The sequence below is a fragment of the Embiotoca jacksoni genome, unplaced genomic scaffold (assembly GCF_022577435.1).
Source record: "Embiotoca jacksoni isolate LCO1_2020_lvr unplaced genomic scaffold, fEmbJac1.0.p SCAF_11, whole genome shotgun sequence".
NCBI classification, from domain to species: Eukaryota; Metazoa; Chordata; class Actinopteri; family Embiotocidae; genus Embiotoca; species Embiotoca jacksoni.
In genome coordinates this window covers 5605859-5622013 of record NW_027185241.1, presented here as the reverse complement: position 1 = coordinate 5622013, position 16155 = coordinate 5605859, and the positions used below count along the sequence as shown (strand labels likewise).

The 16155-nt window shown below is 42.2% G+C and overlaps 1 protein-coding gene across 1 annotated transcript; it reads left to right on the top strand.

Moving 5' to 3' along the window:
• The first annotated feature begins 875 nt into the window (after positions 1-875).
• Positions 876-14047, top strand: cacng7b (calcium channel, voltage-dependent, gamma subunit 7b). The gene is made up of 6 exons (XM_069142596.1): positions 876-1161; positions 5549-5744; positions 6231-6317; positions 7216-7356; positions 9855-10000; positions 10657-14047. The coding sequence occupies exons 2-6, from the start codon at positions 5549-5551 to the stop codon at positions 11110-11112; spliced, it is 1026 nt and encodes a 341-aa protein (XP_068998697.1). The 5' UTR covers positions 876-1161; the 3' UTR covers positions 11113-14047.
• Positions 14048-16155: the final 2108 nt, after the last annotated feature.

The following is a 16155-nucleotide window of genomic DNA, read 5'->3' as shown; positions in this document are numbered from 1 at the left end:
ATCTGCGCTCATAATGGGAGATTAAATGAAAGTGTTTGACCGGTCTTGCATGAAGTTCAATATTGAGAGCATGTGATATACTGTGGTTTTTTGTTTTTTTTAAACTTATATCTGTTCAAACTTAACGCTTTAAATCTGTCAAATCTGGGGCTGAGGTTTCCACCTGCCTCTCCTCTGCAATCCATATCAAACTGCATCTCACTCTCTTTCTGCTTCTCTTTACTTTTGCAAACTTTTATTTCATTGTATATTCTTTCTTATTGTTACGTTTACTGTACAATGCTATTCTGTATACAAGTACAGTACTGTCGTAGGGCTACAACGTTCACATTTTATGAATCATCTATACCTCTAATTTAAAAGGTGAGAAATCAGATGAGTAGTTTTTAGAAGCATTTATTTGTATGATGTTTTTTGTTTAGGTTAAGGAGACTCAGAGTTTTACAGACTAGTATTTGTATATTAACACATTTACAGAAACATTAATTGAAACGAATACACACACAACAAATAGAAATATAACAAAAGAAAAACAGTACATAAAAATAATGAAAATGTAACTATACAGCCCCAAAAAACGAGATAAAAATAAGTTTTGAAATGTTTTTGCACATTACCACATTATACATAAAAAAAAAAACTACTATTGTATAGAAAATGCAACTTAATTATTGCACTACTACACAACAAGAAAAACAAAGAAATTTAGATAACATTATTTAGAATCGGATAATGAAGAGATTTGACCCCCCCCCCCTCTCTCTCTCTCTCTCTCTTTCTCTCTTGCTCTCTCTGTCGCTCTCTCTCACGCTCTCTCTCCCTCTCCCTCACCCTCTCCAACTCTTCTCCCCTCCCGCGCCAGTATGTCTCTTTTGTAGCCAAAGTAGCTTGCTGAACCGAACCACCGCAGTGCCTGGGACGGATTGAGTGAAAGAGAGAGTGTGGGATTTAGAGGATGGGTAAAGGGGCTTAAAGAAAAACACACAGAAGACAGAGAGAGAGAGAGCGAGAGAGCGAGAGAGAGAGACAGAGACAGAGGGAGAGTAAGGGAAGAGGAGAAAAGGAAAGAGAGCGAGCGAGAGAGGGAGACCAGAATCCACCAAGCCTCCCTGGTGTGAGGTTTCTTGGCTACTGACGTGTGCGCACGACTCTCGTGGCACGGTGAGTATTTTTTTTTTCTTTTTGATGATCTGCAGTTATGTGTGGGGTTTTTTTGTTTTTTGTTTTGGCAGCAATTGCAATGATGACGCCTTTTCAACCTGGCTCGGTCTTTAAAAAAAAAAAAAATGTGCGTGTATGTGTGCGGTGACTGAGTCCTCGTGTCGTGTTAGCGTAAAGATCATGTTCATTTGAGAGCGCACAGAAAAATCATTGTAGCCTGACAGCTCAGTCGTTAAACAGCTCTTATTATTTTTCCATTTCATCCCAATTGTCTGTCTGAGTCGCTCACATGTCCGCTGCGCTGTGTTTATCATCTCAAAACTCCGCGTGAGAGTGTGTGACAGCAGGAGGAGGAGGAGGAGGAGGAAGAGAGGGGGGGGGGGGTTCTAAACAAGCCTATGCGCATATCACTGCCTCGTTCGGTCCTGTACCAAGATACAGATCCCGCTTTACGTACACACGAAATGTAGTGTGAATGTCTAACTATCCGCTCTGCTCCGTAAAGATGGTGAGTTTTACAAGAGTGTGGCTGCGCAGCTGAGATGCTTTCAGAAATCCTGAGCAAACCCACCCATTGAGTCATGATATTTAGTCCTCACGAAGTCATTTATTTCCCAGTGAGTGCGTTCATCGATTTTTCTCTGGCTGATTTCGAGACGCCGAACAGTCAAGGTTGGTTAGTTTAACACACCTTTTAGTTCGGTGCGGGCGCATTCCCGTCGTGCGCGTCCATGTGGGGTACTCCTTCCATTTTTGGGGGGGCCAAGGTCTTTCCCTGCTGTTAACCTATCTTCTCCATACAGTCCTTGCTTTTCCTTCCTCAAAAACTCTCTCCAAAACACACTTCCCATCCTCTCCTCTTCTCTCAGTTCTCTCCTCTTTCTACAGCTTTCTGTGCTTGGATGTTTTCAGCAGCATGTCCAGATCCTCGTCTCTTATCCATCACTCTGTCTTTCTCTTGGTGCCTCTCTTTCCTGATAGGTTTAGAGGTGATGTCAGTCTGTAGATTGTGACAGATTAAAGTGAGTTAAACCTTTTGTCCCCCTTGTGGCTCCTATCTAACCAATTCAATTGGCTCATTACTTTCTGGATGAAGGAGCTGAGGGGGCTGTCTCAGAGCACCAAAATGGGATTGTTATCTCAAATCTAACAGGGAAAATGATTTTCTTTTCTTTCCTTTCCTCTCAATCTCAATCCCAAATAACGCTGGTCATGTCCTCAAAAGCTGCGACCACTATTTGAAAGATTTTCTGGGATGGTTTGAGCAAGAGAATGAGAGAATCTGCTCCCTCCCTATCATGAAGCAGAGGGATGCTTTTCTGCTGTGGGATTCTTTCTGACTGGCAGTCTGTGAGAGAGATGAGGGTGCTGTCCGTGGTGCTGAACAAGTCTGGGAGAGCCACTCAGGCACATCCACTCATTTCTGCAGTGTTGCAAACTCCAATTGATTCCCACTCGTTTCTGACCACTCTGGCCCATCCTCCAACTGCTGGAAGGTGCGATTGTTCATCCCTGAGTCCCGCTCCTCGCTACTCGCTGGTCATCTTAATATCTTGTCCATCTGCGCTCCAGTCATGCTATGTCATTTCAGCATTTCAGGGTTTTTGATTTGTGACTCTGTCTTGAATAAACTCTTGTCCGCCAGTCAAGTGCCACTTCGGGCCTGTCGTACGATTTACAGCCTCTGGTTAGAAAAAGAACAAAAAGGCTGCAGGAAACTGATGTGTACCTTAGGAATTCTTACAAATCTTCAATTGTGCTCTTGTGTCTCAGACGACAGTCCCAATTTGCATCCTGCCTTTTGTAAATCTGGCAACTGTTCCCTCTAATCGCTCTGGCTTTACATCTTTTTTTTTTTACCTGTTTGTCTGCCTGGATTTTTTTTGGTGGTTGGTCATACTTTTTTCCCCTCACATCTGTCCGCCCCATTAGAAATTTGCTCTTCACTTCATCTACTTCTTTCAGCCTTTCAGATGCTCAAACTTGTCTCTTCTCAGAGGATCTTTCTGATGTATACCCTTTAACCAGCAGCCAGCTCTGTTCTTACACATCGCTCCTGTGCCTCGCTCATAAAAGAAGCTCTATTCATCCCTGCTGCTGCATAGACACTGAAGTAACTTCCACAGCGGTCATGTCTCCCACAATGGCTGTCCAGATAAGATGAGGCCAAGCTTAATCTTTAAGAGTTTATCCCCCAGTAGAACGGCTGTTTCTATTATAACTCCACTTTTCAAAAGGTTTGTCATACAAAGAAAGAGCAGAGTAATAAAGTGTGACTCATGTTATTAATTTTACATTAAGTTTCTGTTGTCAAAGCCTTCAAAAGTGCTTGATAAAGGGTCAATGTTAAATTGATTAGTGACCATAAACATGATGTATTTGAATGTATTATTAGTGAACAGAACAATAAGTGACTGGGAGGTTTTGTGCACCAAACGGGTCAGGATTTACAGCAAATAATGTGAGAAACTACCATCTGCAGCACTGTGGAGATTTTATAAAAATGACAGGTAGACTACGAGTATGCAAATATTAGCTCAGTGAGGAAAAGCTCAAACGCAAATCTTTTCTAACCTTGAAGCAGCTGTGTTTCATCAGCAGAGGAACATGCCTGATTTCACTACTGTCAGGCACTGCAAGAACAAGACAGTGACGCTTGAGTTGTTACATGATCGCCAAAACTGGACGGTCATGTGCCTCGCTCATAAGAGAAGCTGGATTCATCCCTGCTGCTGCTGTAGTACAGTGTTCCTGTTCAGATGAAGCCTCTTCAGGTTGATAAGTGTTCTGATCTGAACAGGGATGAAGGTGATCCGGTTGTACAACAGCTTCAGCCACACGAGCTGCTGCAGGTGCTGGAAGCTGATGGTCTCCTCTATCTCCTTCAGATTGTTGTCCTTCAGATCGATCTCCTTCAGGTCGAATCCTGCTCTGACAGTAAAGGTTATAGTGTACCACAGGTCAAGGATTAAACAGCACAGTACAGGTTATCATGTGGGAGTGTGTAAATGCTAAACATTGTGAAACTGAAGTGTTTTTTTAATGGTTTGATACAGATGTGTGAATCCACAGCTTTGTAGCCACAACTGGGCTCTTTCCAAAAGTTATTACTCTGTCACATTTAATTTTAAATGAATTGAAAGTACTTTAATGGCTGCACAGTCTGCAAAGATACACTGTGAGAGTCTCAGCATTCACTCACAGACAAGATGTTCAGCCACTTAAAGAAGCTACATATCAAGTCATGAGAATCCGAGTTCCTGAATCAAAGTATTAAACAACCACCGGTGAATAAACCTGGAAAAGTTTTACAAAACAAATCAAAAACCTCGTCGATGTATCATATGTGGGGGAAAAAAAACATTAATTAGCACAAAATTGAAATGCAAACAACATTGCAGAATCATTCATTTGTAGGGATGTCTGCAGGTATTGAGTCTCTATACTGCTCCAACAACCTCTGCTAATAAGGTGGGGCAGCCCTTATGTAGCGTGAGAGGCAAAACCCAGGGCAGAAAAATGTCTTTCTACCTTCATCTAGACCATCATGCGGACGAAAGGTTTAAAGAGGTTTCAGTCAAAAAATTAACCTGAAAATAAAAAAGCAAGAGGTGAAAATACTGCGTCTGTTAATCATTAAAGGAAAAGTGAAGATTTGACTTTCAAACTGGTCATCTGCATTAATGATCCTCTCAGTAGCTGATAACCCAGAATGTGTTTTATATCTCATCAAAATGAGGGTGATTATAGTAAACATCGCCCCTGCTCTGGGTTTCCCATTTATCTTCCATTACTTGTCAAGCTGATGATACTTAACAGCGATTGAAATTAGGCAGAGGCTAGTGGCTAAACAACCACACGCAAACACAAACATGCACAGAGACTCATAAATCCATACAGACAGCATGCTCAAAGGATTCGCACTGAAGTCTTTCCCAGTCGACCAGAACTAAGTCACAGAAAGACCATGTGTGAGTCACACAAGTTCTCTCCTTCTTCCTTATCTGTGTGTGTGTGTGTGTGTGTGTGTGTGTGTGTGTGTGTGCGCGCGCGCGCTTATATCTACTGTATCACTCAGTTTTGTAAATGCTTGTCCAAATTAATAGGTGAAGTCATCATTTGTTGCATTAGCTCCACTTTGACCTTTAACTGGATTGGTTGCCAGTGAATGTGTCACTAACTCGTCTTTAGCAATAACAAGGCGAGACAGGAGGAGAGCCGGTAGCTGTTTGAATGTGTCCCCATGTGTGCGCGTCACATGTCTGTCTCAGTATGCCTCTCTTAATGACCTCCCCTCCGTGACCCCTTCAAATGTACCTATATTATTTGGGTCTGCAGCTTTGATGTTCTCCTCTGACACCGCTCGCTCTCTCACTCTGCCCTCCAGATGAGTTCGTGCAGCAGCCGCGCGTTGACCATCCTGTCCACGGTGTTTGGAGCCTGCGGGCTGCTGCTGGTGGGGGTGGCTGTGTCCACAGACTACTGGCTCATAATGGTGGAGGGGATCATCCTGCAGCAGAACCAGAGCATGGAGGTGAAGATGGCACTGCATTCAGGCCTCTGGAGAGTTTGCTTTGTGGCAGGTAGGACCATACGACAACAATTTGTGCATATGTATATATATCTATTTACAAGTTAAATGATGACTGTAGGATTTGCATGCATGATCATACTCTGACACACATGCACACACGCACACACGCACACACACACACACACACACACACACACACACACACACACACACACACACACACACACACGTTGAAACGATGCTGGTACGTGTGTGTGCTATATGTACAGATCTTCACAGCGACAAACACACAGAAAGCGGTAGAACAAACCTGCAGTGAGAGAGCAGGAAGGGCAGGACAGAGAGAAAGCGAGCCTCTGGAATCACAGCTGTCATAAAACATGATCGTTACCTGTGAGCACAACTGCACAGACCCACATGCTTTCTTTTTTTTTTTTTTTTTTTTTTTCGGTTTTGTTTTGTTTCTTCATGCATCACTGACTTTTATCCTAAAAGCATACCCCAAACATTTTCCATTTTCTGTGTTTCCTCACAGGATCAGAAAACGGGAGATGTGTTGCATCAGAGTACTTCACCGAACCCGAAATAGAGATCACCACTGAAAACACTGCAAACATCCTGAGTGAGTAAAACACAGCAGTGATATTACACGAGCTGACTCTGCAGCTGCAGTGTCCCCCTGCTGATTGATTGTGGGTACTGAAATCTGAACATAATATTAGAGCTGCGACAACTACTCAATTATTCAATTACCTGATCATCAGGACGTTAATCAGACGTTAATCAGCAATCAACTAATCGATTACTTAACCTGATGTATTTAGCATCTTTCACACAAACATGCAACCCAGAGTGCTTCACAGAGCAACACAGACAATCTAGCAAGACTTAAATTATAATGATTAAACAATACTAATCAAAAATAAATAAAAGTCAATAACATAAATAAATAATGATTGGTTTGATTGTTTAGAGTCACAAAAATCTAAAAACTTTGATTTGAACATCAGGACTTGCCATTAGTCCATCATCAGCAATGATTTTAATATAGATATAATAATACTGAATGAATAAATAATTGAAGTAAAATGACTTTACATGCAATACAATACATTTTACATATTCAGGCAGTGGTGAAAACTCTGCTATGTGCTATGTAACTACAATAAATTGTACTAATACAACTTTTATTTCTCTGTAATCTTACAGACTTACAACCATGTTTTTACTTCCCATCAACATTTTAGATCAAAACTCTGTCCATCATTAAAAAGCAATCAGAAATGTGTCCATATCTTGTAAACAGCAGGTCACGGTTAGAAAGGATTACTGCCTCTTGTATCCCAACTTTAGTGGTAGTAGTCACAGCTAAGTATCTCCACATAATTGTTTATACTTTAAATTATATATTTCACCACTTCTGATTGTATTAACTAAGACCTCCTAAGGTTTATCATTCACCTCCTCCACTAGTTTATGGGCACATCCCACATGCTAACACCGACCTTTCGTCCCTGCAGAGATGGTGCGTACAGCCACGCCCTTCCCGATGGTGTCGCTGCTCTTCGTCTTCACAGCCTTCGTCATCAGTAACATTGGACACATCCGGCCTCAGCGCACCATCCTGGCCTTTGTGTCCGGCATCTTCTTCATCCTCTCAGGTGGGACCCATTACTCATGTCCTGCTGTCATTACTCACTCACTCAGTGATTAATTACAGCAGCCCAGTGTGTCCTGTGTGTCACACGTGGACACACTCCATCACGGCTCTATTTCTGGTCTGTGATACAGGTGTGTAGGCTGTCATCAGAAAAGGTGACATGGTTAGTTTACCAGAGTCTTCTTTTATTTTGACTTTGCCAGGAATAGAATTGAGTTCAGACTTCCCTCTGTTTTCCATGTGTTGTGTGTAAAGTGTGCACAAACATCTTCTAAGCTTCATGAGCAGGTTTTCGAGCTGGATTCTTTTTTTCCATTAGTGCAGTTAACCTTCTTGAACAGCAGATGGCTGTAATGCTCTCGTTTCTTGTGCTTTGTGTGTGGCGCCAAGACTGTAAGGAGCCAAATTGGAGCTGTTGTTCTCAGTCTGTTGTCTCTCCTGACACTTTTGAAGAGGAAGCAGCACTGCAGAGCTCAGAGGAGCATCAAACAGAGTCTTATATGACGGCTCTGACGTGCCATTGTGGGGACTTTGTGCTAAAGCAGAATAATAAGTGTTATGTAATGGAGGTTACATCATGTTTATAGGCTGTGCTGGAAGTGTTGCAGTGTTTTACTTTATGAGGGGTTTTAATTATGGCGTGATAATAAGGGGCAAGTGTATCAAATTGCTTTTCAGCAGTTAGATATTCTGCTGCACTGAGTTTCTCTCTCTACTTTCTCTGAACACTGCCTCCCTCCTGCCCTCCCCACACTATCCCCCCCCCCCCCCCCCCCCCACTCAGCCCTCCCTCTCCTTCCTCCCATGTCCTCCTCACTCCTTCATTCACAGTGTATTATTACTGTGGTGGCGTGTGCGGATTATTGAGAGACACTCCACTGGCATCACTGACGCAGTGGTCTGGTAAATATTGTAGTTTGGGTCTGGAGGCTGAGTACAGTGACTCCATGTTCTGGTTTAAACCAAATTCACAGCAGAAGATAGGAAAAAAAAAAAATCTGCACGAAGCCACAGATGTTCAGCTTGGTTCGAGGCTGACGTTGCTCTCTTTCTCTCTCTCCTCCTGCGACTTTGTTTCTCTCTTCCTCCAGCAAACACACCGCAGACAATCTTGCGTATGAATGTGTGTTCTTGCAGCATTCACCTCCATTTTTGTTTCCTTTTTGTCTTACACACACAAACACTCTCTCGTTGCCCTAATCTGCTGTCACCGTACACGAGCATGCGTGTTTCATTCAGTTTTTCTGCACTCCTCAGATAAAGATGTACTTCCCCTCCAGGATTGACAGCAGCACGGTTTCTGCATTTTCTCTGCTTTTCAATTTTAAATTGGCAACAAAACCTCTTAAAGCAGCCATTTATGTTAAGGAGATAACCCCTTGACAGCCCTGTGGTGCATTTGAATGTTGCAGTGAAAGCTAAAAATACTCATATTTGGTGCTTACAGCATGCAGCTTTCTTTGAATATTGACTCTTCGATGTAGACCATATGTTGTATCTCATGCATTTAACATTTCTAAGGCAGTGTAGAGAGTATGTAAGTGTCACTGGAACAAGAGGGTTTAAATGTTGTATGGATTGCTTTTGGGTGAAAAGAGTCGTTCTTTCTGTTTTGAAAGCAACTTCTGGTTTTCCATTCAGTGATTATTCTGAAATCTCACCCAAGTTTTCACAGCATGCTGCATTAGTTGAAAAACCTTGTCGAGCCACAATGAGACATTATTTCCTTAAAAAAAAAATGTAACCCGTTTCTTTTTTCAAGCATTTCTTTAATGTGATTGTCAAGACAAACTCAATTATAACTGTACAAGCCCAGATAACACACAGTATGACAATTAACTGAAGAAAATAAAAGAAATGGTTTAATTTGAATGGATATCTGCAGGCTAACTTGCCTCCTAGAAATTATCCTTATATACTGCACTGAACATCAAGCTCCAGGGAAACCACCTGAATTATGTCATTTATAAAAAATAATGAGAAAATATTTCAATGAATACTTAATCCCCAATGAGGATGTGACTGGGATTAAAATGTTGTCTGTTTATAAATAGATGTGGTTTGAAGTCACTGAGCTGGTTTCTTTTCTTCAATGACAGGATCTGCTAAGTCACAAAACGCACAACATCCGTTTGTAGCAACTATAGCAGTTTAAATTCTCAAAGCACTGCATTAAGTTTAAGGAAAAACTGTGTTCTTGCTTACATTTTGAACAAGTTAAAAGCATTACATGTCATGTTTACTTTAAAAAACACAATCTGACCAAAAGTGTTTTTGATGCCTGAAATGAACCACAAATAAAACCCTTGAGATTATGTACACTAAGCAACACTTAAACACTTTCCTCTAAAAGTCATTTAGAAAATGGTCACTCCACGTCTCTCTCTTCCTCACTGGTGCGTCTGTCTGGATGGCTATATAATGACCTCCTTGCTCGCTCTTGTATCTGACTCTTCTTCTCTCTCTGACTCTCTGTCATTGTTAATGTGCTGTGTGCAGGCCTCAGTCTGGTGGTGGGCCTGGTGCTCTATATCTCCAGTATTAATGACGAGGTGATGAACCGGCCCAGGGAGCCCGAGCAGTTCTTCAATTACCACTACGGCTGGTCCTTCGCCTTCGCTGCCTCTTCCTTCTTACTCAAAGAGGTCAGACTGGTGTGTGTGTGTGTGTGTGTGTGTGTGTGTGTGTGTGTGTGTGTGTGTGTTTGCACACGTATACACAGGTACTGTCTGCTGACTGTGCAGGCAGGTATGGTGATCAGTATTCAGGATGTGATGTGAGGTATCTGTGGTTATGATGCAGTACTGCATCTGTGCTCGTGTGAATCCATGAATGGTGCAGCTTGCCTCCTCTGCTCATCTTCCCACCTCTCTTTCCTCCCTCCTCCCCTCCCCCTTCTTATTCTGTCTCTTCCCCCATCATCATCAGCAGCAGCAGTAGCAGCAGCAGCAGCAGCACTGCTCTTAACGTGGTGCAGTGGACAGTTCAGTGTAAACCAACTGTCTTCTCCTAACTCGTATCTCCTCCTCCACTTTTGTTTTACCTTTAAATCTATTTTATGTTTTGACACAACTTTGCAGTGAAATGAGCACAGTCCTTAGACTTTTCTATTTTGCAGCCCTTTTCACATCTCTTTTATTAGTCCGTTTTTATCTAATCTCCCCAGCCACTTTTTCCTGCTTCTTTGAAATTTGATTTGGTCTCCGAACTCAATTTATTTATGTAACTAAATCCTTCTCTCCCTGCTGCCTATAATCTCCCCTCATCTCCTACTGCTTTTTCTTCTCACTTGCTCTCTCAGGGGGCCGGTGTGATGTCGGTCTATCTGTTCATGAAGCGTTACGCAGAAGAAGAGATGTATCGCCCCCACCCAGCACTCTACCGACCCCGCCTGTCCGAGAGCAGCGACTATAGCGGCCAGTTCCTCCACCCAGAGTCTTCCTGGCCTCTGCCGAAGCGAGGCCGCAGCACCTCCGAGGCGTCCAGCGACATCTCCATCCAGCTCAAACAGACACCACCGGCGCCGCCAAAAAGCAACCTCCAAGCGGGCGGCCCTGGCAGCCCACCCTCTGGATCTTCCTCTGCAGGGAGCTACCCGATGCCGCAGCAGTCCGCCGGCTACCCCTCCACACACACCCTGCCCAGGTCGCACTCCTCACATCCCCAAGGCCAAGCTCTTCCAATGGCCATGCCTCCATCCCCCGTACCTCCCCCTCACTATCACACACACGTGCACATGAGCGCCTCCCCCTGTTAGGAAGAGGGAGCTTTAGGAAAGGAGGGAGAGACACTGGCTCTTCATTGTCATGTATACTGTACATTTAGATGTGGATGAGAGTAAATGCTGAGCGTTGATCATCACAGATCATGTCAGATGAAGTGGAGGGTGAGGTGACCGAACATTAAAAAAAAATGTAGCTTTGGAGCAATATGAACAAAGGACAAGGGCGGCTTTGGAGACTGAAAGGGAGGATTTTACAGAATTGTGAAGATTTTATAGAAACTGTGATGGACTAAGAGAAACAATCACAAGAGAACAGGGAAGAAGAAGATGAGAAAAGCAGTCTGTCATGATAGAAAGTGGGAGAAAGTGTTTCCTAGAAAGACTTTAGAGGTGAGGCTGAGTGGCAGAGGAGATATAGGGGAGGGAGAGTGAGGCAGGGAGAGCGAGGGGCTGCGGTATAACACCAAGACACTGCAGTGCTGCAGGAAATTTGTATGCACTTGGAAATGTTCAATGCAAAACACTGATCACAAAGACTGAGAATGCAAATAGTTTTTTACATACATAATTCATGCAAATACATGAACTATGGACCTTTTTACCGAATGGTAAATGTGGTTAAATATATTCTTTTCTCCTCTGAATTTATTACATCATCAATCCAGTTTCATAACTCACAATGTCAATGTAGTATTATCAATAGTATTAATTACAAATATTAGTTACAAATATAGTAATTCTGAGATGAGGACACTGTAAATGAATGTTGTTAACCTTTGTTTTGTTTTTTTTTTAAAATGGAAGTGGATGATGTGATGAAATATCATAGGGAGAAATCAACTTATTGTTTTACATATTTGTTTAGGATTTCTAACTTATTGTACATAACTGCACACAAGGACTTCTGTTGTAAATTGTGAATGAAGCTTTGGCACAAATCACATCAAAAAAAATGTCTGACTCCTGCTTTGGATGAAGGCTCTGCAACAGGCACAGCACCAACAACATACCCTCTGGATACAGTGCATGCTGGTTTGAAGGAGGAACCACCCAACGATGAAACGGAGGTCTGATGCCCTCTACTGGCCACTGTCTTGCACTGACCCTGGACCAGCCCTGGGTCTGGCTCAGCACTTCTCATGCACTCTTCCCTCTTCACTGACCTGCACTCTGTGTGTCAATGCCCGGGGCAGCACAGATGATGAAGTTGCTGTCCGTTACGGTGAATTCAAGGAGCCTCAGAAGTGATGTACAAAACAGGATTAACATATATACTTTAAAGACTGCTTAGAAATATTTTTAAAGCTTCGTAGCTGCTGATATATCTGGGAAACTCTCATGATGAAAGTATTGATTACATTTGCACTTAACTGCTTAAAGAACAACACCTCTGTTTGTGACATGCAGGTTTTGCCATTAATTGAACATAAATATTTTTCTCTTCATTTTGGTCCAATATATTTGATCGCCATTTGTGACCGTGCATCATTAATGTTTCTAGAATCAGACAAAAATATTACATTGAGCTCTTTCAGTGTGTTTAGAGCTGCAAATATAAGATGCTTTTCATTGTCGATTCATCTCCTTGAAGTGCCATACAATAATGAAAAAGCTCGTTATAATTTTCCAAAGAAGTATAAACACCCAAAATATTAAATTTGCTATCACATAAAAGGCATACCATCCTCATATTTTACAACGTAGGAACAGAGAATATTTAACAAATTTCTTTCGATAACAACTAAAATGATTAATAGATCATTTAAATGAATGCATATACATTTTCTGTCAATAGACGAATTGATTAATTCACTAACTCCTGCATCTGATTTTGTTAGCTTCTTTATTATAAGTTATTCCTTATAATACGGTGTGTATGTTGAGTTAACTTCACCAAGTTATGAATGCATTTTAACCACACAGGGTTATTTTGTGGTCATTGTAGTTGGATACATTTGCAAATGCTCTCAAAGTTTCATTCTCTGGTCAAGTTACCCTTTAATACTGTGCAGTATCACAAAACACAGGAAGAGATCTGAAGGACCTGCACATCACAAACAGTCATATTTTAAGTTAGAATAGTTTATTTGGGGGTTTTTTTGTGTTTTGTTTTTTTTTAACCTTCCTGCTGCGCTCGGGTCTTTCATGACCCGTTTTCACAGCCATTTTGATGCAACGAAAGACCCGAGTACAGCAGGAAGGTTAAGGCACATCATTCATGGGGATATGTCAGTATGATATATCTCTGTAATGAGAATTGAATCACCGTGTCATTGTGTACTGGCTGGTTTTAATTATCACTGTGATGCTGGAGCGAGGGGAACACACTGATGTCCTGCAGTGTGTGTGTGGGATGAACATCATGAAGAGTCACAGGGGGAAATATAAAGTGAGATTATTGCGATATCATCATATTTTCATCTGTATGCAGGGTTGTGTGTTTCCCTACTTTTTGTTTATGCAGTTGCACCAATGTAGATGGAGATGAAGCTCAGTGTAACTGCAGACTTCTCTTGTTGATTGTGCTGCTACAGTTAGGGGGTTAAGTGCCTTGCTCAGGGGCACCTCAGCAGTAGTTGTTGAGGAAGATCAAAGTGTTTCTCCAGCCAATGGGCATCTGGTTAAGACCTGCTTCACTAACCTTGAGAATGCTGCCAACCCTGTCATGACCTCTGTGACTGTGGGCAGCTGAGGAGCTCGTCTGTCTGTTTTCTTTTCCTCCTTTACATAAATAACTTTAATCTCGAGATCATTCTGTGCCTCTTAAATTGCAGCATTTCTTTACTTCTCCATCTCTGGACCTCTTTTGTTTTCCCCTCTCTACACCTGGCCTTTTTCTTTGCCTCTATATGATTAAATAAAAGGGTGTAGCTGTGCTCGCTTCTGCATATAAAGCCTCGTCTTCTTGCACACTGCCATCTTTGTAAACAAAGAAAATGGGTGAAATAAATGCTTTTCAATGCTTTAATGAGACTGATGCTGTATACTCTGGAGTTCTAAAATTCAATAGAAATTGTGGTAAGATCACTGTTCTTTAAAGAGCTGACATCCGTCACTCAATTTCCTCTTCTGTACAATAATAAAACTTTTAACATGGGTTAAATCCATCCTACTTGCCCCTCTCTAAATACATTATGTTGTTTTTTTGTTGTTAAATGTTTCTTAATATGGTCAATTTATCTTCAATTGTATTAGTTTTAGTTTGAATACCAAGGTAAGAATTGAAAAATGAGTTCTAACTTCGACAGAAATTGTAGTGTAATGGGATCCTAGCATGTCTTTGCATTAAAATAACACATTAGTGTGTTTCTTACTGGTCTCTGTGATGGAGGGAACCACGATTGGATGAACGCTGCACTGCAGTGAACTACTGGGTGTTAACCAGGCTCCCTCCTCAGTCACGGTAAGCCACCACAGCCAGAGGGCAACAATTGATCAGAGTGTTCTATCGGTGCATGCGCTTGTGCGTGGATGCAATTGTCGGCATATGTGTTTCTGTGAAAGTTAGTAATTGTTTAACACAACAAGCCTGAGACAAAAGTACACAAATATTGGAGAAAATTATAATATTAAATAGCTTCACTTAAGGGATGTGAAAAGTCATGGAATTAAATGTACTCCTGTCTCCAAAACAGGGATTTCTATGTTGAAACATATCTACATATATAGACAGAAGTTTTTGGTGAAGGTCAAAAAGAGTACAAAAAAGGTGGGATTCATGTAAACTAATGCATTAAGTCATATTATTCTTTAAATTCACTTCATTTCTGTCTGAAATTTTTATTTGGGAATAGATGAAAAAGGAAGCTGCAAAATAAGCACATGTGAGTATTCGTCAGGGGGCTTGTGAGAGGTGTTGGAAATCAAACACCAAGCATGTGCAGGTCAATAAAATTGAACCATGGCGGGTTTTTTGTGTGTGAGCGTCTCTCCTGGTGAATGAAGCCATGACTGCTGCTGTAAACAAGTGAGATTAAATTGTTGCTTGTGTGGACACTTTTCTGTAATAACATACTTTGCACTGTGAGCGTGTGCAGGCCCATGTGTTTGTGTGCGTGTTTGCCCCTGTGTTTTGCTTTTGTTTGTATGCGTGGGTGTGTGTGTTTCACTTTATGTGTGTGCAGCAGTGTGGGTTGAGTGGATCTCTCTTTTCACCATCACCATTACTGCATGAAAGACCTGCCACTCTGTATTAGCTCCATCCAGCTCTCCTTCTCCCTCTCCCCCTTTCTGTGTGTGTGTGTGCGTGTGCGTGCGTGCGCGCGTGTGTGTGTGTGTGTGTGTGCGTTCGTGCGTGCGTGCGAGGGGGAGAGAGAGAGAGAGAGAGAGAGAGAGAGAGAGAGAGAGAGAGAGAGAGAAGGGGTGAACTGGGCATTAAAGCCATTTTAAAGCTATTGAAGGTCATTGTCCGCTCACTCAATTGTATGCATCCTCACTGTTGAGACCAGCAGCCCAGCCTGCTGCCGGCTCCATTTTTTATAGATCTGTCGATGACATAATCCGGTCAATTTCACAAACTGTGACATCTCTCATTACTAATGTCAGTTGATTAAATAATTATGGCAGTAATAGTCCCAATTACCACAAGTATTATAGGCTCCAGCTCACACTGCATTTATGTCTGTATCGATACATTGATATGGACCTGTAGATATGTGACTCCATGATTTAACATCTCTCTCTGCCTCTCTCCCTCTCTCCCTCTCTCTGCCTCTCTCTTTCGCTCTCTTTCTCTCTGCAGGGCTGCGCTCGTGCTCCATTTCCCAGAACTACCAGCGCGGCCCTCATCATCAGCATCATCACTACAGAGGAAAAGTGTCCCACTGGCGTTCCATCAAGTCGCTCTCCAGCAAAAAAAAAAAAAAAAAAAAATATATATATATATATATATATATATCGACATCAATAACACACACACACACACACACACACACACACACACGCGCGCGCGCGTATAACCTGGTCACGGCTAATAGGCTACTTACAAACGCGTAGCGCTGCGCGCGCGGCACACGCTCCAATAAGCACATCCAGACCAATTCCCTCAAAATGAGAGAGAGACGAGGAAGGGAGGGG